This window comes from Kwoniella pini, chromosome 1 (assembly GCF_000512605.2).
Source record: "Kwoniella pini CBS 10737 chromosome 1, complete sequence".
Taxonomy (NCBI): domain Eukaryota; kingdom Fungi; phylum Basidiomycota; class Tremellomycetes; order Tremellales; family Cryptococcaceae; genus Kwoniella; species Kwoniella pini.
Window position 1 is genome coordinate 945,632 of NC_091716.1, and position 19,389 is coordinate 965,020.

Sequence of the window (19,389 nt, forward strand, 5' to 3'; positions counted from 1 at the left end):
CGGTTATTTATGCAACAAAGTTTAGTCGTTTATTTGTTTCGTCTTACAAAATAACATCAGAAAAACATTGCAAAGCATTGAGTGATCAATTTCAATCCCTATCAGAGCTCAGGTATAGCAGACTCGGACGGAGGAAATAGTCCATAATGAAAATTCGTATACAGGGTTTGCTTTCACCGGTCAAATCATCTAGTCTTCGAAGGAACGGGCGAGTCTCAGCAAATTGTATTGTATGTCTATCATAATTGGCTACGGATAGGTACGAAGCTTACATTTGAACATAGCAATTTCGATATCGACACGATTCTCAACTGCTCCGCGATATAGCAAGCGAAGACAATGTAAGGAATCGTTCTATAATAAATATTTGACCTGCTTGATTTATTCGGATGAAGCTTATTTGTTAATCAAATATTTAGGATTTCATCTTATCAATCTTACAAGCTTCACCTTCTGTTCGAGATTCTCGTTCTTATCTCTCTTCTTTCGCTCCACCACCTCAAACTCCAATCATTCCTTCTACTACTTCTGATATAACAACAACCTCAACTTCTACTTCTAACAAAACTGAATCTCAAGCTGAAAATCCTTTAGTTAATTCTTTATTAAATCCAATTATTCGTCGACCTGCTTTAGTTAAAATTCAAGGTCCATTTACAGATGCACAATTAGATTCAATTTGTAAAGGTATGGCTCATCTTCAAAAATTAGGTTTAGTTAGTGTAATTGTTGTAGATAGAGATGATTTACCTACAATTGAATCAAAAGATAGATTTGAAGCTCAAAGACAAAGATCAATTGTTAGAAAAGAAGTTGAAAGAGTTGTTCATTTTTTATCACGTCATAGATCAATTGCAAGACCAATTTTTTCAACTGTAGCAAGAATAAATGAAAATGATAAAGATAAAAATAAAAATAAAAATGTAATAGAATCAGAAGAAGAAGAAAATGAAGTTTTTATAGAAGAAGAAGGATTAGATCATGTTAGAAGAGCAGTAATGGAAGGTGAAATTCCAGTTCTTTTACCTGTTGCATTAGATGAAGGATGTAGATCAAGAAGAATTTCAAGTAATAAAGTTTTATTAGCTTTAGCAAAATCAATGTCACTTTCAAATTCATCAAATTCATCAAATACATCAAATTCGAATTCGAATTCAAATTCAAAATATGATTTAACACCATTAAGATTATTAGTTATAAATAGAGAAGGTGGTATACCTTCTTATGCAAGACAAGGTTTACCACATTTATCAATTAATTTATCTTCAGAATTTGAATATATTAATAAAACTTTTCAAAATTCTTGGAAAGATACACATCCTACAAGTTTATTTAATTTAAAATTATCAAAAGAATGTTTAGAATATATGCCACCTGAATCTTCTGCTTTAATAGTTTCACATAGATCTTCTTCTTCAATGATAGCTAATTTAATTACAAATAAACCTGCACATTCAGCTTCTTTACCACATTCTTTAATTAATAATTCAGAAGGCAGAATTACAAGAGATACACCTACAATAATTAGAAAAGGTTTACAAGTTAGAGTTTTAAGATCATTTAAAGAAATTAATTTAAAAAAATTAAAAGATTTATTAGAATTTTCATTTAAAAAAAATTTAGATGAAGAAAATTTTTATAAAAGATTAAAAAATGATTTAGATTTTGTTATAATTGTAGGTGATTATTCAGGTGCAGCAATTTGTACTTTAGAAGGAAAATCTAAATTTAATGAAAAAGAAAAAACAAAAAAATCAATTTGTTATTTAGATAAATTTGCAGTTAATCCAAAAAATCAAGGTGATGGAACAGTTGATTTTTTATGGGTTGCATTACGTGATGAAACTTATGGATTAGGTTTATTAGATGCATCAAATCCTTCAATTGGTTCTTTAAAAGGTGTTGGAATTGGAAGAGATTTAGTTTGGAGAAGTAAATCAAATAATCCAATTAATAAATGGTATTTTGAAAGATCAAATGGATTTAAATTAACAAATGATAAAAAATGGAAATTATTTTGGTGTGATGCAGAACAAAGATTAAATTCAATTTGGAAAGAAAGAGAATTTGGTGGTGGTAGATTAATTAAAGTTATTGAAAATGAAGAAAAAAATAGATTAATTTGGTGGGAAAATGAAATTAGTAAAATTAAAAGTGCTTGGAAGGAGTAATAGTAGTAGTAGTAGTAGTAGTAGTAGTAGTAGTAGTAGTAGTATTAGTAGTAGTAGGCGTCTTCTCTAAATAGAGTAAAGTGAAGGAAAATTAAAGTAAAAGTATGTTTTCAAAGTTGGAATAAATGAATGAAATCAAAGGGTTTAAGAAATTATTATCGAGTCTATAGAATTCAAATTGTCCAATATAGTTGTAGTGTGGACTTTTCATCATGTCATTTATCTTTCAATTTTCATGCATTTGTCTATAGTAATTGCCGCACATCGCGTTACAGTCATACTCCCTTCATAACGCAATTAACGCTTTTAAAACTGACCGTTGATTTGCAAGTCATGAATTGAGAATGTAATAATGGATATGATGCATATTTGATTATATATTTTCATTTCAAATTCAATATATCTACAAAACCTTTCTATCAAGCACGAATTAAATTGCCTATTCGCTTTTTTCACTCGCTTGAAAATTTATTGTCCAATTCTTTGCCTAGCAATATTAACTTGTCTTTTAATCATTTCTCTAGCAGGTCCACCAATTGCATTTCTTTTTTCAACAGAATTTTCAAAATTAAAAACATCTTTAACATCTTCATCAAAATGTGATGAAAGTTCTTTCCATTGATTTAAAGTTAAATCTGAAATTTGAATTTTATTTTTTTCAGCTAATGCAACTGATTGTCCTGAAATATGATGAGTCTCTCTAAATGGTACACCTTTTCTAACTAAATAATCTGCAATATCTGTAGCTAACATATCCATTGTACATGCTGCAAACATTTTTTCGGTATTGATCTACCCAAAAAAAAAGATTATTACAAATTAGCTCATGGTGTAATTGTATTTATAGATCCGAGTGTGAAGATAAAGCCAAAAGAAAAAACCACTTACGCTCAAAGTAGCTATGACACCTTCTGCGATTCTAAGAGCAGCTGAAACTGTATCTACTGCATCGAATAAAGGTTCCTTATCTTCTTGAAGATCTTTATTATATGTTGAAGGAACACCTTTAAGTGACATCATAAATCCTGCCATTTGACCAAAAGTTCTACCTGCTTTACCTCTAAGTAATTCGAGAGAGTCAGGATTTTTCTTTTGAGGCATTATAGAAGATCCAGTGCTAAATGGAGACAGCATCAGTAGGCTGGCAATTTGATAGGCAGAGTAACATAAAATGAGAAAAAAGGTACTTACGAATAAGCATCACTTAATTGAACAAAACCAAATTCAGCAGAAGAATAAATGATTAAATCTTCAGCCATTCTTGACATATGAATTTGTAATAAACTAGCCCATTGTAACCATTCCACAATGAAATCTCTATCTGCTACAGCGTGCATTGAATTTTCTCCAATTGATTTAAATCCTAACTCTTTTCTAAGTAATTCTCTATCAAGCGAATAAGGATTACCTGCTAAAGCTGCTGATCCAAGTGGTAAAACAGAAATTCTAGGTTGAAGTTGTCTCAATCTATCTAAATCTCCTAAAAAAGATTGAGAATGAGATAATAATAAATGTGACCATCTAACTGGTTGAGCTCTTTGTAAATGTGTATAACCTGGCATTATAGCATCTACTTCTTTTTCAGCTCGAGATACCATTACATTGAGTAAATCTTTGAGATAAGCTTCAACTTGGTTGGATTCTTCCATCTAAATTCACATAATTGTCATCAGCTTACTGTACAATGTTACGAAGTACTGCAAGAAACCAATTTTATAATTATGCTCACAAGCCAGATTCGCATATCCGTAGCAACTTGGTCATTCCTACTTCTTCCAGTGTGAAGTTTTCCACCAATTTCTTTACCTATAATTTCAGATAATCGTCTTTCGTTGGCAGTGTGAATATCCTCATCATCTGGTTGAATAACGAACTATACCCCGCAAAATGGATAATCAGCTAAAATGCGAGATGATGACAGTTAAATTATTAAGATTCTGCTAACTCACTTTATTTTCCGCCCATTCGCTCTCAACAATCTTCAATCCTCTCTCAATCTCCTTTTGCTCATTTTCAACTAAAATACCAGCTTTGAGTAATGCTTTAGAGAAGGCAATTGACCCTTTAACATCTGCGGCATACATTCGTTTATCATATTTTAGAGATTGATTGAATTCATGCATTCTGACGAAGATGATCTGGAGATTAGCTTGATTTATAACTAATTCTTGAAAAGGGATAAGACACTCACAAAGGGTCGGTAGATCCGGTGAATCGACCACTATAGAACATATTCCTTGATCAGTCACTTTTGATAACAGAATAGAGTGGATTTAAAACTTGGCAGTTTGGAAGAGAATTGCTTGACTTACCCCCATAATTTTCTTTTGGTGAAATCTTGTTCAGCAGCCATTTTTTGTGAGAATTCTTCTCTGTTGTGACTTATACAGTTGAGATAAATCGTACCCAAAATAAAAGAAGAGCTACAGCTTTGAATATGAATGAATGGACATGATAACCACCCTCCCTCTCTAATCAAGTCTTCTTCCTTATCCGACTCGCTTAGTCTCATAATAAAAAATCGGTTAATCCGTGCTCTTTATCTTACATTACGTAAACATCGTTGTGCTGAAACAGTTGAGTGATCTATCGGAGACCCCGTAAATTTGACCGAAAGGGAGTAGTGTAATGTATTTTGTGGGTGAGTTGCCATCAAAGCGATCATAAAAGGTACAATACGATGACGCTTATTCAAGAAATTTTGTTTGCTTTACTTGGGTATTGGGTATTACCTCACATACAGCTTATCAATCTAGCTTCATTGATCAATAGTCCACCTAACAAACAGTTATCCGTAGCAGTACATTGTATGACGAAAAGCAGAAAGTACATTTTCATAACTTTCATCGCGCGGTTATTACCCCTACGTAGATACCCCGCCTTCCTCGTGACGTGCCTCAAAAAACACGTCGATCACAACTCTATCATATAGATATCGATCATCACATTATATAGTGTCTCGGTCGAAATTATACATTCCTCTTAAACAACATTACGACACGATTAAATATAATTTCCCACGCGATTTTACATGAACCAATTCTTTATATTTTACTCAAGTTAAAAGGTTTAATTTCACACTTTCAAGTTATAACTCATACTTCTTCTTCTCCATTTTTAGCGAAGTTGATGAAATATCTTATCAACTCAGCTTGATAAACGATACGAGATGTTTGAAGAAGAAGAAGATATACCCCGCCTGCCGACACCACCTTCACCTTTACCTCAACCTATACGATCACAATCTGAATCGTTTCGTCCTGCACGACCTAGAGATATCAAGAATGTAAGATCTTTATCGCATAGCTCAAGGATAGATTTGAGTGATTGGGAAATTGAAGAATTAGAAGAATTACATAAAGCAGGTGGAAGAAGTAGGAAAAGAGAAAAGCCTACTTCCCCGGCGTTAGTCGTTTGTAAGTTAGGCATTCCTTCAGGAATTGACTTTAATCGTTCATTGTGATTGCTAACAAATTGAAATATAGTTTATGTAGTTTGCCTGTATATGATTGTTCAAATATTCTCTCGAGTAGATGATCTTGAAGACCTCTTACCGAATTCCTCAACTTTTCGTCAATCCCATTCACCCCATACGTCAATGGAAGTGCCTAATTATCCTCATATGCCATATGGTTTTCCACATGTACCAAATCCTTTACCTTCCGCCACCCCTTTAACAAGCGGTACATCATGGTGGAGAGTGATTTTAGGTGTACTATTTTATCCCATCTATCTGTTAATGACAATATTGATCACACCATTGCCTCTACTGCTTAATTTACTATATCTCCTCGCAGGGGGTGTAGCAATCTTATTATATCCAATAATCGGATTTTCTAAAATACTTTATCGAGCCTTTATCCTTGGTCCAGTAAGTATAATTGGTGGTATATTAGAAGCTTTCTATCCTTTATGGGTATTAGTAGGGGCTGTTATATTTTTTGGGTGTTTAATGGGTTTATCAACAGGATGGATAGGAAAATTGGTATTAAATACAATTTTAGGATGGAAAGAAAGAAGAGAAATTAAAGCTAAAAAATTAAGAGATAAAGCTAAAAAAGAAAAAGAAAAGAAAAAGTTAGATTTACTTTTTGAACAGTATGAAGAGATTGAAAGATTTAGACAAGCTGAAATTGAAAGACATGCTAAAAGGAATAGAGAAAATATTTTGAAAAATTCAACAAAGAAAGCACCAATTTTAAATATAGGTATGAGTAATTTAAGAGGTACTAAAAAAGATGAAAAAACAGAAAAAGATTTAGTAAACAAAGAAAAAAAAGAAAAAGATTTTCAAAAATTATTATTGAAAAAAAATGAAAATAGGGATATATTTAAAAGTACAGGAAGAGAAAATTTACAATTTAAAGAAGATTTAAATAAAAGATTTAATTTAAATTCTTCTTCTTCATCAACTACTACAACAAATTCAAATTCAAATTCAAATTCATCAGAAAATTTTTCTAATTCTAATGGAATATTATCAACAACAACACGTAAATTTCAAGGAAAATCTAAATATATTGATAATTTTGAAAAAGAACGTTTTGATAATATTGGTTTAAAGAAAAATAAAAGAAAATTAACTTCTGAAGAAAATGATAAATTAGTAAGAGGTGAAAATGTACCTGTTTTAATAGGTATGAGAAGAAGAGGAATTAAAGAAACTTATGTAATTTGATTATTTTTCCTTTCAATAATGTCAAATGTTTTTCTTCTTTAAGCGTTGTATTTTCCAAATTCACGATATATTGTATTTTGTGATTGTATGAATTCACTTTATATGCAAGTTGTCTAAAATGTAATAATTCCATGAGTTTCGGGAGAGAATTTTTTGATCAATATGAAGAATTTCTTCCCATTATCTCATGAATGAAAAATCAAGTTAATTTACATCCACATTCAACGATTTTCGTTTTGAAAAGAGATATTTAATGCATAGTATAATATAATATATAAATAATAATATTTTGTTAATAATGAATTTAAAACATAACTTTTACATTATTATATAATTGTTTCATTACATTTTCACCATTTTTTAAATTTGTTTTTTTTAAAATTTCATTTTTATTATTATTATTATTATTATTACCTGCAAATTTATCTATAAATTCATTATGTTTATAAATATTAATTTTTCTTCTTTTAAATCCTTTTACACCTAAACTTGAAAAGAAATCTTTTTTTAAAATTAATTGTTTTGCATCATCATTTTTTGAATTATTTTGATTTTTTATTAAATTTGAATTTTCATTTTCATTTTGATTAATTGAAGGTGAATTCATAATTATAGAATAAATATCTCTTAATAATTCAAAATCTTTTTTTTTTTTAAGAAAAAAATTAGTTAAAACAATTTTCTTTGTAATTTATAATATATCAAAACTCACTTGTAGGAAAAAAAATATCAAAATAACCTTGTTTTACTAAAAAAGTTTCACATGGAATCATAGAATCACCATATCTAGTTTGAACAACAGGACCATTTCTACCTTTAACAGAATCTGGTAAAAAATCAAAATCTGAAATTAATAATCTATGATTTGGTAATAATTTTCTTAAATTTTCTAAAAATAAAATTGATTTTGTAGGTAAAAAATCAGGTTTTGTTAAATTTGGTGAAAAAGGTAAATTACTATATAAAAATCTTAAAAAATTTGAATTTAATAAAAAAGAATTATTTATTGGTGGTTTTATAAAATTATTTTCCAATTTTGAGATTGAATTTTCAGGTAATAATTTTTTATATGCTAAAACTCTTCTTATTAAATTATCTTTTATTGGTTCATAAATTAAAGAAAAATCTCCAGAATTATCAATTGTAACTAAAGCTTGAAAAGGTGTTAAAGTTTCAATATCATATCTTATCATATCATGTGCGAAATTATCCTTTTAATCAACAGAATGAAATTAGCAATTTACAAGATGTCAAGATAAATCTATCAGAAAACTTACAAAAACTTCAAGAGCAATTACGAAACAAGCTTCTTCATTTTTCTTTTCTTTTCCAGGTATCATACCGTCCCATTTAAAGAAATCACTATTTATAACTGTAACTTTATTTTCAAATCCTTCTTGTTCAGCACGAGATTTTTGACCTTTAGCTAAAGATGTTGAAATTTCAATTATACGATATTCAACTTTTTTAAATATTTCCGGATGATTTTTCTTAAGAAAATTAAGGGAATCAATCATGAAAGATCCATTACCTGCTCCAACTTCATATAATATTAAAGGTTCATGAGGAAAATGATTCAATTTATAAGTTTGTAAAATTGATGAAAGTATAGTTTGAGCATAATATGGCTATTTATTATATACTTTCATATATTAGCTGGCATTTTGAATGAAAAGGAAAAGAAAAAGAAAACAATAAAATCATACGCACCTTGAATAATTCAGTTGGAGTATGCCAAACTTGTCTACCTAATCCACCTGTTTGACCATTAGTAAGTTCTAAACCATATTCTTTTTCATATCTTTCAGCTACAGCTTCTTGAAAGGCAGCTGTATCTGCAAATGAACCAAAATCGAATCCTTCCTTTGGAGGAGTAAAAATAGTTACATTTCGAGAAAAATATCCATAATTCGGCTAAGCAAGTTAAAACAAGATGAATTAGGTTTTGCTTTAGATGACCGATTTGGCCGGAAAGAAGATTAGATGACCTACGTTATATAAACTATCATCAATGAAATCTCTTACTAACATTTTCACCCTAGTAGGAGGTTCTTTTCGAGATGTCAACTCAGCTGCTGTAACCCTTCGCCAATGAACATGCTATGCCCGATGATTAGCTTTTAATATGAGTGACAGAGATAGAGTTGGAACATACATCAGGATCAGGTGATTCAGAAAAGCTCAAAGAAGTATTATAATTATATCTCTCCTTATCTCTACGTTTCGGTGCATCAGATGACGATGATTGATGCCGTATTGAAAGAGATGGAAGTAGGAAAGAAGGGATATCCAATGATGATGGTTTGACATTAATCTTCCTCACCGATCGAACGATATTGGATCTCACTAATCTTGAGGAAGATGAAGCGACTGACATGGTTTTAATGTTCCACAGTCGATTTGGCCTGAACGATCAAAGACAAAGAGTCTAATATTTGATCTTTTCTAATTCTTTCTGGACAACCTCCATCACAATATAAATATGGTGAAACTTGAATGAGTTACTCATTTTAATTGTTTTTGTTGAGGTAATGTTTTTGTTCCTGGCTGATTGTGCTTTTCATTTCTTTCTTGACGCGTCTGATCTTCTCTTATTTAGAAAACATTATTAATTCCAAAGTGATTTCTTTTTATTTTCGATTGACTTCTCTGCAACCAAAATACTTGTTGTTTAATTCGTGGATTTGACTAATATGCTTGTATCCTCACCATAAACACGTAAAAGATTAAAAGGGACGATGTCGACTCCAAGGAATAATCTGCACGAAATCATGGCAAGAAAGCAAGGAGGAAAAACATCTCCAAGCTCGCTAAACGCGATCGCTTCAAGCTCTAAAGGAGATGGTGCAATAAGAACACCTGTGAGCTGGTGGATTATTTTATTGACAGATTCCAAAACTGATAATTTCCACGTACTTAGAGCATCTTCAAGCTTGCCAAACCGCTTATATCTACCAATGATCACTTATCGAATATGCCGGGAGTAAAGCAAAGTCAGAGTGAGTTTGCCACCTGAATCAGTATCTCATCATCTCGATTCCTCACTGACTCTCATAATTCACTAGTCATTCCTTTATCAGGTCCGAAGTCTACATTGACCCCATCTTCCGCCTCGAATCTCGAACTCGACATTTCCAAGCGACCAGTAAAGACTGGTAATCAGCTCATGACTCCGTCATCTACGGTTGGATCGCCTTTCTTCACAGATGGCAAGGGGAAAGGGAAGGAGATGCCAAGTGTCAGGTCATCTGGAGATGCAAAGGCATCTAAATTCGCATCAGTGAGCTCATCACTGCAATCAAGCATCGATAAGATTTATACTGACGACAAATTCAGTGGACGGCCGAGAAGCTTTCTGCCGAATATATGCGGTTAATGGAAGAGAGAGACGAATTGAAGGATAGAAAATTGGCAATACTGAGCGGAGAAGCTGACGACGATGGACATGAATTCATTGACGACGACATGTTAGTGGTATTGTTGGTCTGGCAAAAATTGGCACCGCTAAATTCTGCTTTTCCTTTCAGCGAATTGTTGACAAGGAAGATTAATGCTTTAAAAGATGAGCGTGATGTACGGAGGAGAAATCCCCAGCATTCGACCTTCCAGCCTTTTCACCCATTACCGCCTCAATCTTCTGGCTCGACTGCAGTGTCAGATCCGCAAACCAAGTATCCTACCCCTGAAACAAATCTTTCTAATAGGTCGAGGAGCACAGTAGAAGAATGGCAAGGGCAAAGACCAAAAGGGTTATCCAGTGACGATTTGGAATATCCCCCTCTCGTGCATGACCGTCCTGGAAATTTCCTCTCAAGGTCTGAGCAGCCTCAGGCTGGTCCCTCTCGCATTCGTAGAAACCCTTCTGCTCCCCGACCACCATCACATGACGATTACGATATGGCTATGGCAGAAGCTGGATTTGAAGAAGATGCTTACCCTGATCCTGGAGAAATGTTGATTCCACCATCATCTCCTCCGCCACGAGCAGTTACACCTCCACGATCAAAGCGCAATAGTCAGTCTCAGCCCCGTCCACTTTCATCTAAAGCTAAAGCAAAGGCCATGGCTGAAATAGAGGATTTAGCGATTGAAGAAATATTTTCTTCACCAATACAGTCTACATCTAATCTTCCGCCGCCTCGAGTCGAAGCTTCCCAAGCTAGAGCAGTTTTCGGTGGTCCTGGTCCTTCTTCCTCCCAAGCAAAATCTCGCGCAGTACAAGTACCAGTGCAACGGTCTGTTCAAGTGGAGAAGACATATGCATGGACCAAGGAAGTGGAAACTAAGTTGAGACATGTTTTCAAGTTGCCGAAATTTCGGAAACATCAGAAAGAAGCCATCAACGAGACTATGGCTGGGAAAGATGGTAAGTGGTCTTTGTGTCGTCTGGTGTATTATACTGACTATGATATGGCAGTATTCGTTCTAATGCCCACTGGTGGTGGAAAGAGTTTGACTTGTGAGTCCGCTTGTTCACTTCTTGACGAGGCTACATTAACTGGTCTTTTTCCCGTCAGATCAACTACCAGCGATTTGCTCGCAAGGTAAGACCCGAGGAGTGACTTTCGTCGTCTCACCACTCATTTCCCTGATCAACGATCAAAGTCGTCATCTATGTAATCTCAATATACCTGCCATCGCATATACTGGTGATATGACCCAAAAGGACAAGAACTTGGCTCACGAGGAATTGTCAAGACCTGAACCCTATACTCGGGTTGTCTACGTTACGCCCGAAATGTTAACCATGGGAGGACATATCAAGTCGATTTTACGGAATTTACTGCAAAAGAAGCGATTAGCTAGATTTGTGATTGATGAGGCCCATTGTGTCAGTCAATGGGGACATGACTTTCGTTCGGATTACCTGAAATTAGGTAATCTAAGGACAGACTACCCCGGTGTGCCAATCATGGCGTTGACAGCTACAGCTCAGAACAAGGTAGAAGAGGATATTATTAGGTCATTAGGCATTCAGGGCTGTTCGATACTCCGGCAATCGTTCAATCGACCCAATCTACACTACGAAGTTCGGCCTAAAACCAAGAAAATCATTAGTGAAATAGTAGGATTCGTTCGGACCCAAGGTGAAAAAGCATCCGGAATTATATACTGCAATTCCAGAGATGGATGCGAGAACTTGGCAAAAGAGATGAGGGATAAGCATAATCTAGAAGCTCATCATTATCATGCAGGAATGTCTAAGGGGGATAGAAGGAAAATACAAGAAGGTTGGCAAGAACATCATTTCGAAATCATTGTTGCAACCGTTGCTTTTGGAATGGGCATTGATAAACCCGACGTTCGATATGTCATACACCACTCTCTTCCTCGCTCGCTTGAAGGATATTATCAAGAAACTGGACGAGCCGGACGTGACGGAAATCCCTCGACGTGCATACTGTATTACACCTTTGGAGGTAAGCTCAATGATTCTCGTATTTTTCCAAGCTGATCAATATTGTGGTATTCAGATGGAAAAAAGGTACTCAACCAGATCGATCAAGATCAGAATCTGACCAGAGATCAAAAAGAGCGACAGAAAGCATCGATGAATGAGGTCTTACGTTATTGCGCTAACAAAGCGGATTGCCGTCGAGCACAAGTATTATCTTTCTTCAACGAAACTTTTGATCCCCAAGAGTGTAATCACGGATGTGACGTATGTTTGGGACGCGATGTCAACGTTTTCACCAGTGAAGATGTTACAGCCGATGCAGTCAATGTAATCAAAATGCTCCAGCACTTCCGTCACGAAGATCGGATCACCATCGTCAATGCTGCTGAATGCTTCAAGGGTGTCAGAGGGTCTTCTGGAAAGGGCTTAGATGCAAATCCTCTTTATGCTATCGGAAAAGACTGGTCCAGAGCAGAAGCTGAAAGATTGATTCAAACCTTAGTCATCGAAGGGGCTTTAGAAGAGTTCTGCGTGGCCAGTGCTGCTGGCTGGACAAACGCTTATTTGACTGTGAGTCGAGTTCAGGTTGCGATGTGATCGTTCAGCTGATATTCGTGTTGGAATAGCTGGGTAAACAGGCTGGCAAATACCTGAATGGCTCCAAAACCTTGATGATGGATTTCAGACAAGCTTCACCACGAAAACAAGCGCCCAAAAAAGTTGCGAGGAAAACAGGATCAAAAACGCAATTGGGTATCGATAATTACGCTCAAAAAGTGCCTAACCCAATTTCGAGGAAACGTTCACATCAACAAATTCTAGCCGAGGAGGCTGAATTCGATAATTCACCTTGGGGTGATACTGATGAGGATGAACACTATGATCCAGATGATCCTATTGAGATTGATGATGATGATGATGGAGGACATACAGAAAGAGAGGATGATGTTTTACCGTTAGAAGTGAAAAAGAGGAAAACTACAGCTAGAAAAGAAATTGGGAATTCCATAGTTCCGAAAGGTGCCACTTCCATCTCCACTGTTTCATCTGCTAGTAGGGTCAAAGGAGTTATTGAGGTGGACAGGAGTAGTAGTGGTTCTCCAGTCGAGGTTTGTTTACAAGCATTGGAAAAGATGCGAGCGTCTGTAAGTAGATTCTTCCCATCGATCCAGATCCGGGAGTACCTCGAAAGCTGAAAGATGCCTCAAACACAGGTGTTGTCCAAGAATAAGAATGCGCCAAAATTGGATGATGAGATGTTACAATACATAGCAGCGACTATGCCTGCGAGTAAGTCGTTTGGACTGCTTCCCGGGAATGCGGATTGATCAACTTGACATGTTACAGACGAAGCTGCACTGAAAGATTGCGAAGGCATGACGTCGGCTCATATGAAGGTATGTGCAGTTGTTGTGTAGAACCACCGTCATCGGTCGTTCCTCTTGCTAACTACCTACCTCTTGCAGACTTGGTCAACTAAAATCATGGGAATATGCGTAAAACATAGACCAGCTTATCACGCTTTCGAGCCTGGTGTTGCACCTTTAGCTACGGTATCCGCCCGATCAGCCTCATCTGAATCAATTCCATCCAAGAGAAGGTGAGGTCTACTATGTTTCTCACGTTACAATAAGATTGCTGACATGTGATATCATTCGGTTACGTAGTAATGCGATAACGCAAATACAGAAATATGCATTTGACCCCAAATCATCCACCTCTAAATCTACTTCGGCAGCCAGAACTTTGACCCCAATGAAAAGTGCCGTTACGCTGGCATCATCACTTACGAACAACGGAAAGGCTCTGAATGGTCAATTGCCTTTACATAGTGGTAAAGCAAGTACAAATGGAATCAGACCTGTATTAGTTCCCCAAAAGACAAACGCGAGGAAAGACAAATTCTAGGGATTGTAAATTGGTCTGGATTTGGGAGTATGTACAGTACTATATACGTCTGCATCACGTGTGAACATATGACATGTATCGGATAAGAAACGGAATTTGGATAAGATAGGAAAGTACGCAGGTCAATTTGGTTCTCGGGACATTGATTATCGTCGTAATCCTTAACAAAATTTCCTTCTTTACTCAAATCACACGGATATCAAAGTTTATCTCTCCAAGACGTCGTAGCATTTTTGTGAATGATCTGCTTTAGTATTTCTTCGTAAATTTCTATCTCTTACCTAATATGAACGTAAGTAAATGCATTTCGGAGAAAATTCATGATTCCTTTTATCTTGGCTCAATTTGATTTTCTTTAATTTGATTTTTTTACCAAATCATGATCTAACAATTACCGTCAACGTTACTTTTGGTATTTTGAACACTCTTTGTCTAGATAGAACAGTACGGTAGTTCTGTATTCAACAAAGAAATTAATTTGAATCTTTGCGCATAAGAGTCCGAATGAACTTCTTAGCTAATTTACTAATTAACCGCTTGATCACTCTTACTACTTTACTCCGGTAAATTCGGTTTTAAATTATCTCGATCGATCAGAATCTTACCACATGTGTTAAAGCTTTTTCAGGGCTATCTCTTCAGTTACAAGTTACTAAGAAGACAAGAAGAAGTTAGCTCTTGTTGCAATACTTCTTTGATTCGCGGTATATTCGGTATGATCCAAGCTATTCTCACACGGAGATTAAATTAGCGCAAATACTTGAGGAACCAATCTTCCATTCTTTTAAATCTTTCGCAGCTCCTTAGTCTTTCGCAACTCCTTAGTCGAAGTAGAAAAGGGCTTATGGATCCAAGTAGATTAGGAATACTGATTTTTAGTGTCGTCATGTTGAGGGTTCTTCCTCTTTTAAACGCTGCTCTTCATATATCAAAAATGTATAATAACGTTGTGAATTACGTATGAAATCACATCACGGGTAATTTTATTCTAAAAAACCTGAAATCAATCATTTAGTGATTTTTGTTGGATTTTTATAGTCTAAAAAATGATTTCTTTAGTAAAATAGATCGTAAATTTCGTTAGTCTAATTAGAAATACTTCGCTAAAATAACGGTCGTTACATTTCTCGATATGCATTTACCTAGCCTATCGATCTTCAACGATCATTAAGGATTAAGGATTTAGTCAATTCCTTTAAGACGGGATAGAAGCTTAGGGGATTAAGTAATGAGAATGATTTACATTAATTAATATTCGATTCTTTTCTTTTCCACTTCACTTTTCCTTTTGAGACGTGTCTCATCTATATTCAACTGTCTTGATTGTAAAGTGTCTAAAGGCAATAACTGAAATCAACATCTTCAATTATTCTTGACAAGTCAATCGATTGTAACCACAAAACAATTAGAATCTAGTAAGGCGATCTGAAGCTCTGGAAAATCGTCATTTGTCTAATGCCGAAGTCTTGATTTGACTCAGCAGGACCTGAGATATTAGTAAAGAGAGTGAGGTTGAAGCTATACTAGACATGTCTCATCTTGGCGGTATTTGAATTCTGGAACGTCTGAAATAGCAACCCCGGACTCATTCGTCAGATAAATAGATTGATCGGCAATACTCGATTTTTATGGGCATCCGTTTACCTGGTTGTGAGTTATCGTCTTTTCTCAACGTCCCTTTGATTTCGATCCCCGGTCTCTCGGTATGGGCTACTTGCTTAGAGACAACTTATCTTGAGATCCCTCGGTGATGATTCATATATTGTCACCGGCTACTTGTACCGAAATTAAGCTGATCTTACGTGCGAAATTGGAAGTAGCCAATTTAATCAGAACAATAGACTTTACAACAATATCTCACCATTCTTCCTCATCAGTCACTATGGATACATGCGCTTTAAACATGATACCGCAGGCTGGTAACTCGTCTACCAGTATCGTATTGGGTCCGCCCATCACTCCTACCACAAAGATGTCAGCGATACCTTTGGAAGACAATGATTTCGGTGAGCATGCCTCTCTACATAAATCAGCGTCACTGACATGTTGATCCCAGGTCTCGATGATATCCGGCAATTCACTCCCAAACCTCTTAATCGTTCTTTGCCATCTGCCCCACCTGAATCATCCCGTACTGTCCGGCGCTCCCTTGATTCTTCTTATAGTTGTCATTCTACCTTCAGCTCTCACACGAATTCTTACTCTAATCGAACTCCACCGTCGCACCAACGCTCAGCATCCTTGTCACGAGAATCGTCGTATACATCATGCAACCCGAATACAGAGGACGACAACCGATGTCGAGTTTCGTTCGATGCAACACCAGTACAACCGTCCGTCGCAGCCTTTCCCTCGAATTACCGTCAGAACAGTCATTCTCGCAGAATGTCAGGAGGGTCATTTGGTCAAGTACAGGATGAGAACCAAGAGCGGAACGATCAAGAAGAAGCGGATAAACAGATCAACTTTAAGAAAGCTAGATTCTTAGAGGCGCCATTGATAAGTAGATCGAATTTGAGCGCAAGTTCAGACATTCGTCGATCTTACATGTCGGCTTTCAATGGTGAAGAGGAACCAGAATTATACGCCGAGGAGTTTCGAATCCCGGTAGATGAAAATATAAGATCAATTCCTGGAGTCGTTGGACTGGGAGAGGGTTGGGCAGGTGGACCTCAAAGCAAGCCCAAAAAAAAGTGGTATTCGCGTCGGACAACTGTTGAGGAGGATCCGCTTTCGTTATGGAATGAGGACAAGGTCATTTCGCCAAATACATCGCCTCTGAAAGGACTCTGGAGCAAGTCGAAAAGAAACTTGTTCGGTCAATCGTCACCTGCACTGCTTGACAGTACACAGGGAAGCGAACCACCTCGAAGTCTAAGTCGTATAGGGAGGTTATTCAGCATGAGTCGGCCAAATCTTACCACGACAGATCAATCCCCTTCAGGACCAAGAGCATCAAGTAAACCTATGAAAGATATGTCAAAGAGGTCCAGCCTTGGTATATTCTCGTCATCCGAAATTACCCTACACCCGAATATCCCAAGCACCGTGATTCCTTCTTCCCCTTCCATGCCCATTCTTGCGCTTGCCGAACCCACGACGCCCATACCCCGACGTCACAGACAATACAGTCGATCTACCCTCGCTCGATCAGAAGGCGATTCGAACAGTATCACCGATGCAATACCTATTGAAGCATCTTCGCCGAAGCGGAATTCACTGCGACCACCTTGGAGACCCTCTTCCATGGTCATCACAAATCGGCACTCGGCATTAGTCGCGGCTGATGAAGGAATGGGAACATCCGGATCATCAACCTCAATTGAAACTCCCAAAAGTCGTGAGAGCTCCTGTTCGCCCAGTTCAAGGGGCCTTGCTCTTACTCGAACGGCTACGTTTGGCTTGAACGATATCGCTGCTGAGCAGCGCATTGATGAGGAAAATGCCTCAATCGAGCAAGAATTGGATGATGAATGGGTACAAGTCAGAAAAGGAAGTTCCTCTTCAGGTTTAGATTCAGATAAGAATAAACCACTACCTCGTGTACCTTCGCCATATCGACGTCCCACAACGAAGCAGCGCAAGGACTCTTGGTTGAAAAGAGTGAAAAGCGCTTTGACCGCTTCGACGAGCTCTTCAGAGCTATCGACTTTAAGTGAAACAGTAGACCGTCTATTGCCTCGACGAAAATCAGCGAAAGCTAGGAAAGGAAGCTCCGAAGACTACGTTGCGGATCCGATATGGTGTGAACCACGTATGGAGCCTCTCAAAACCTCGCCGATAGTCCCTCAACGTAAATCTAGTAGGCGTTCAAGGAGAAGTTCATGGATGCTTCGTTCGAGCTCTTCTCTATCTAAGAGATTATCAAGATTAACGGAGCACGAAGAAGGCGATGATGATCGTGATCTCGATATTGAAGAGGTTGATCATGCTAATAGATTAACAGCATCAATGGATTGTCGGAATCTCCAAGAAAATATAGAAAGGCTTGATCGACAGACCCCAAAGAGGGGTAAATCTTTCTTAGGTAGGAGACGATCATCGAATTTCTCATTGTTGGGTATCAAATCTCGAAGAAGTAGCTCTGTGCATCCTCTGGACAATGTTGATGGATTACCAGCTTCGGTATCTATGCCTACCCTGTCTAAGCTTACTGCTATAGATCTGAACCTACATGTGGATATTACAGGTGAAGGATTAGGTTTAGAGGATATACTAGATGAAGAGAGAAGAGGAAGTATTGTACATTCTTTAGGATGTATGACTCCCAACCTCAATAACACAAGAGAAGAAGTGATTCAATCCACTTTCGATACTCTGTCAGCGAAATCGCCAGACATAAAACCCAAAAATCATGTCAATCAAGGTTCCCCTACAACATCATCGTACCGATCCAAAATGAAAATGAGACATAATTCTCTACCCTTGTCTACAACAACAGAAAACCATACAAGACACAGAAGAACTACAACTGTATCCACTATTAATAGTTCACCTTCACCTTCATTGATCACCCCTCGACATCCTGCGGAATTGGCAACTTTCCTTAATGCTTTAACCTTTATGGATGCTGACAATGGTAATGAACAAGAAAGGCTAGAAAACGAGATTGATCTGCCTACTAAAGCCAATACGAAAGTCGGAAGCGCTTTCGATCATAATGTCGTCAATGACAATCTATTACATTTACCTAAATCGAGGAAATTCAGCGCTTCAACTCATCGATTATCTGCTGAAAGTTACTTGACTCAAACGAGTTTGTACGATACCGAAGAAGGTGAGTTAAGACTGTTACAATTCGTTTTTCCATGGATATCCAAGGCGGAAGAAATGGGTGCTGATATTATCCTTATCAGTCGTTCACGGTCAAGCGATTCGAGTAGAATCCATTGGACATTTTCATAAACAAGCTAGCGTTATTTCACTAGAAGAGCTAGGAAAGAACTGGTCTGGCGGACTACAGATGACCAGAAGTTAAACTACCGGGGGGAATCTACCGTCACAGTTTTTGTTGAATAACTTGGCTAAAAGGCTTAATCGTTATTGGTCAGATATCAGATTCTCTATTCTTAGTTGTATCTAGTATTTTTAAAATTGTATGTCATGGCTTGTTGTGTGATGGTGTATACGTCCAATTACATATGCCATATGTTAAGATATATACAGAACATCTCTGTAGAAATGAGTGTGACAGTTGGAAAAATCACTGCGATATACTGCATTATTGCTTGTCC

General features: G+C 36.6%; 6 protein-coding genes across 6 annotated transcripts; 4 read left to right on the top strand and 2 right to left on the bottom strand.

Moving 5' to 3' along the window:
- Positions 1-146: 146 nt before the first annotated feature.
- On the top strand, positions 147-2,171 carry I206_100371 (uncharacterized protein; the record flags this gene model as incomplete). Its single annotated transcript, XM_019152729.1, has 3 exons — positions 147-230; positions 285-341; positions 420-2,171. The coding sequence occupies 3 exons, from the start codon at positions 147-149 to the stop codon at positions 2,169-2,171; spliced, it is 1,893 nt and encodes a 630-aa protein (XP_019014867.1).
- Positions 2,172-2,639: 468 nt separating this feature from the next.
- I206_100372 (argininosuccinate lyase) lies at positions 2,640-4,524 on the bottom strand (the record flags this gene model as incomplete). The annotated part of the gene is made up of 7 exons (XM_019152728.2): positions 2,640-2,963; positions 3,060-3,288; positions 3,363-3,820; positions 3,901-4,044; positions 4,121-4,295; positions 4,363-4,392; positions 4,484-4,524. 7 exons carry the CDS (start codon positions 4,522-4,524, stop codon positions 2,640-2,642), a joined length of 1,401 nt encoding a protein of 466 aa, XP_019014866.2.
- An 816-nt stretch (positions 4,525-5,340) lies between these two features.
- Positions 5,341-6,849, top strand: I206_100373 (uncharacterized protein; the record flags this gene model as incomplete). Its single annotated transcript, XM_019152727.1, has 2 exons — positions 5,341-5,587; positions 5,657-6,849. 2 exons carry the CDS (start codon positions 5,341-5,343, stop codon positions 6,847-6,849), a joined length of 1,440 nt encoding a protein of 479 aa, XP_019014865.1.
- A 304-nt stretch (positions 6,850-7,153) lies between these two features.
- I206_100374 (uncharacterized protein) lies at positions 7,154-9,226 on the bottom strand (the record flags this gene model as incomplete). Its single annotated transcript, XM_019152726.1, has 6 exons — positions 7,154-7,491; positions 7,562-8,060; positions 8,127-8,477; positions 8,560-8,763; positions 8,842-8,949; positions 9,005-9,226. 6 exons carry the CDS (start codon positions 9,224-9,226, stop codon positions 7,154-7,156), a joined length of 1,722 nt encoding a protein of 573 aa, XP_019014864.1.
- A 361-nt stretch (positions 9,227-9,587) lies between these two features.
- I206_100375 (uncharacterized protein) lies at positions 9,588-14,155 on the top strand (the record flags this gene model as incomplete). The annotated part of the gene is made up of 13 exons (XM_019152725.1): positions 9,588-9,710; positions 9,770-9,848; positions 9,915-10,129; positions 10,186-10,316; positions 10,377-11,215; positions 11,267-11,308; positions 11,367-12,269; positions 12,324-12,817; positions 12,874-13,392; positions 13,462-13,537; positions 13,595-13,644; positions 13,714-13,847; positions 13,915-14,155. The coding sequence occupies 13 exons, from the start codon at positions 9,588-9,590 to the stop codon at positions 14,153-14,155; spliced, it is 3,846 nt and encodes a 1,281-aa protein (XP_019014863.1).
- Positions 14,156-16,037: 1,882 nt separating this feature from the next.
- On the top strand, positions 16,038-19,133 carry I206_100376 (uncharacterized protein; the record flags this gene model as incomplete). The annotated part of the gene is made up of 3 exons (XM_019152724.1): positions 16,038-16,161; positions 16,212-18,932; positions 19,012-19,133. 3 exons carry the CDS (start codon positions 16,038-16,040, stop codon positions 19,131-19,133), a joined length of 2,967 nt encoding a protein of 988 aa, XP_019014862.1.
- Between the last annotated feature and the right edge of the window lie 256 nt (positions 19,134-19,389).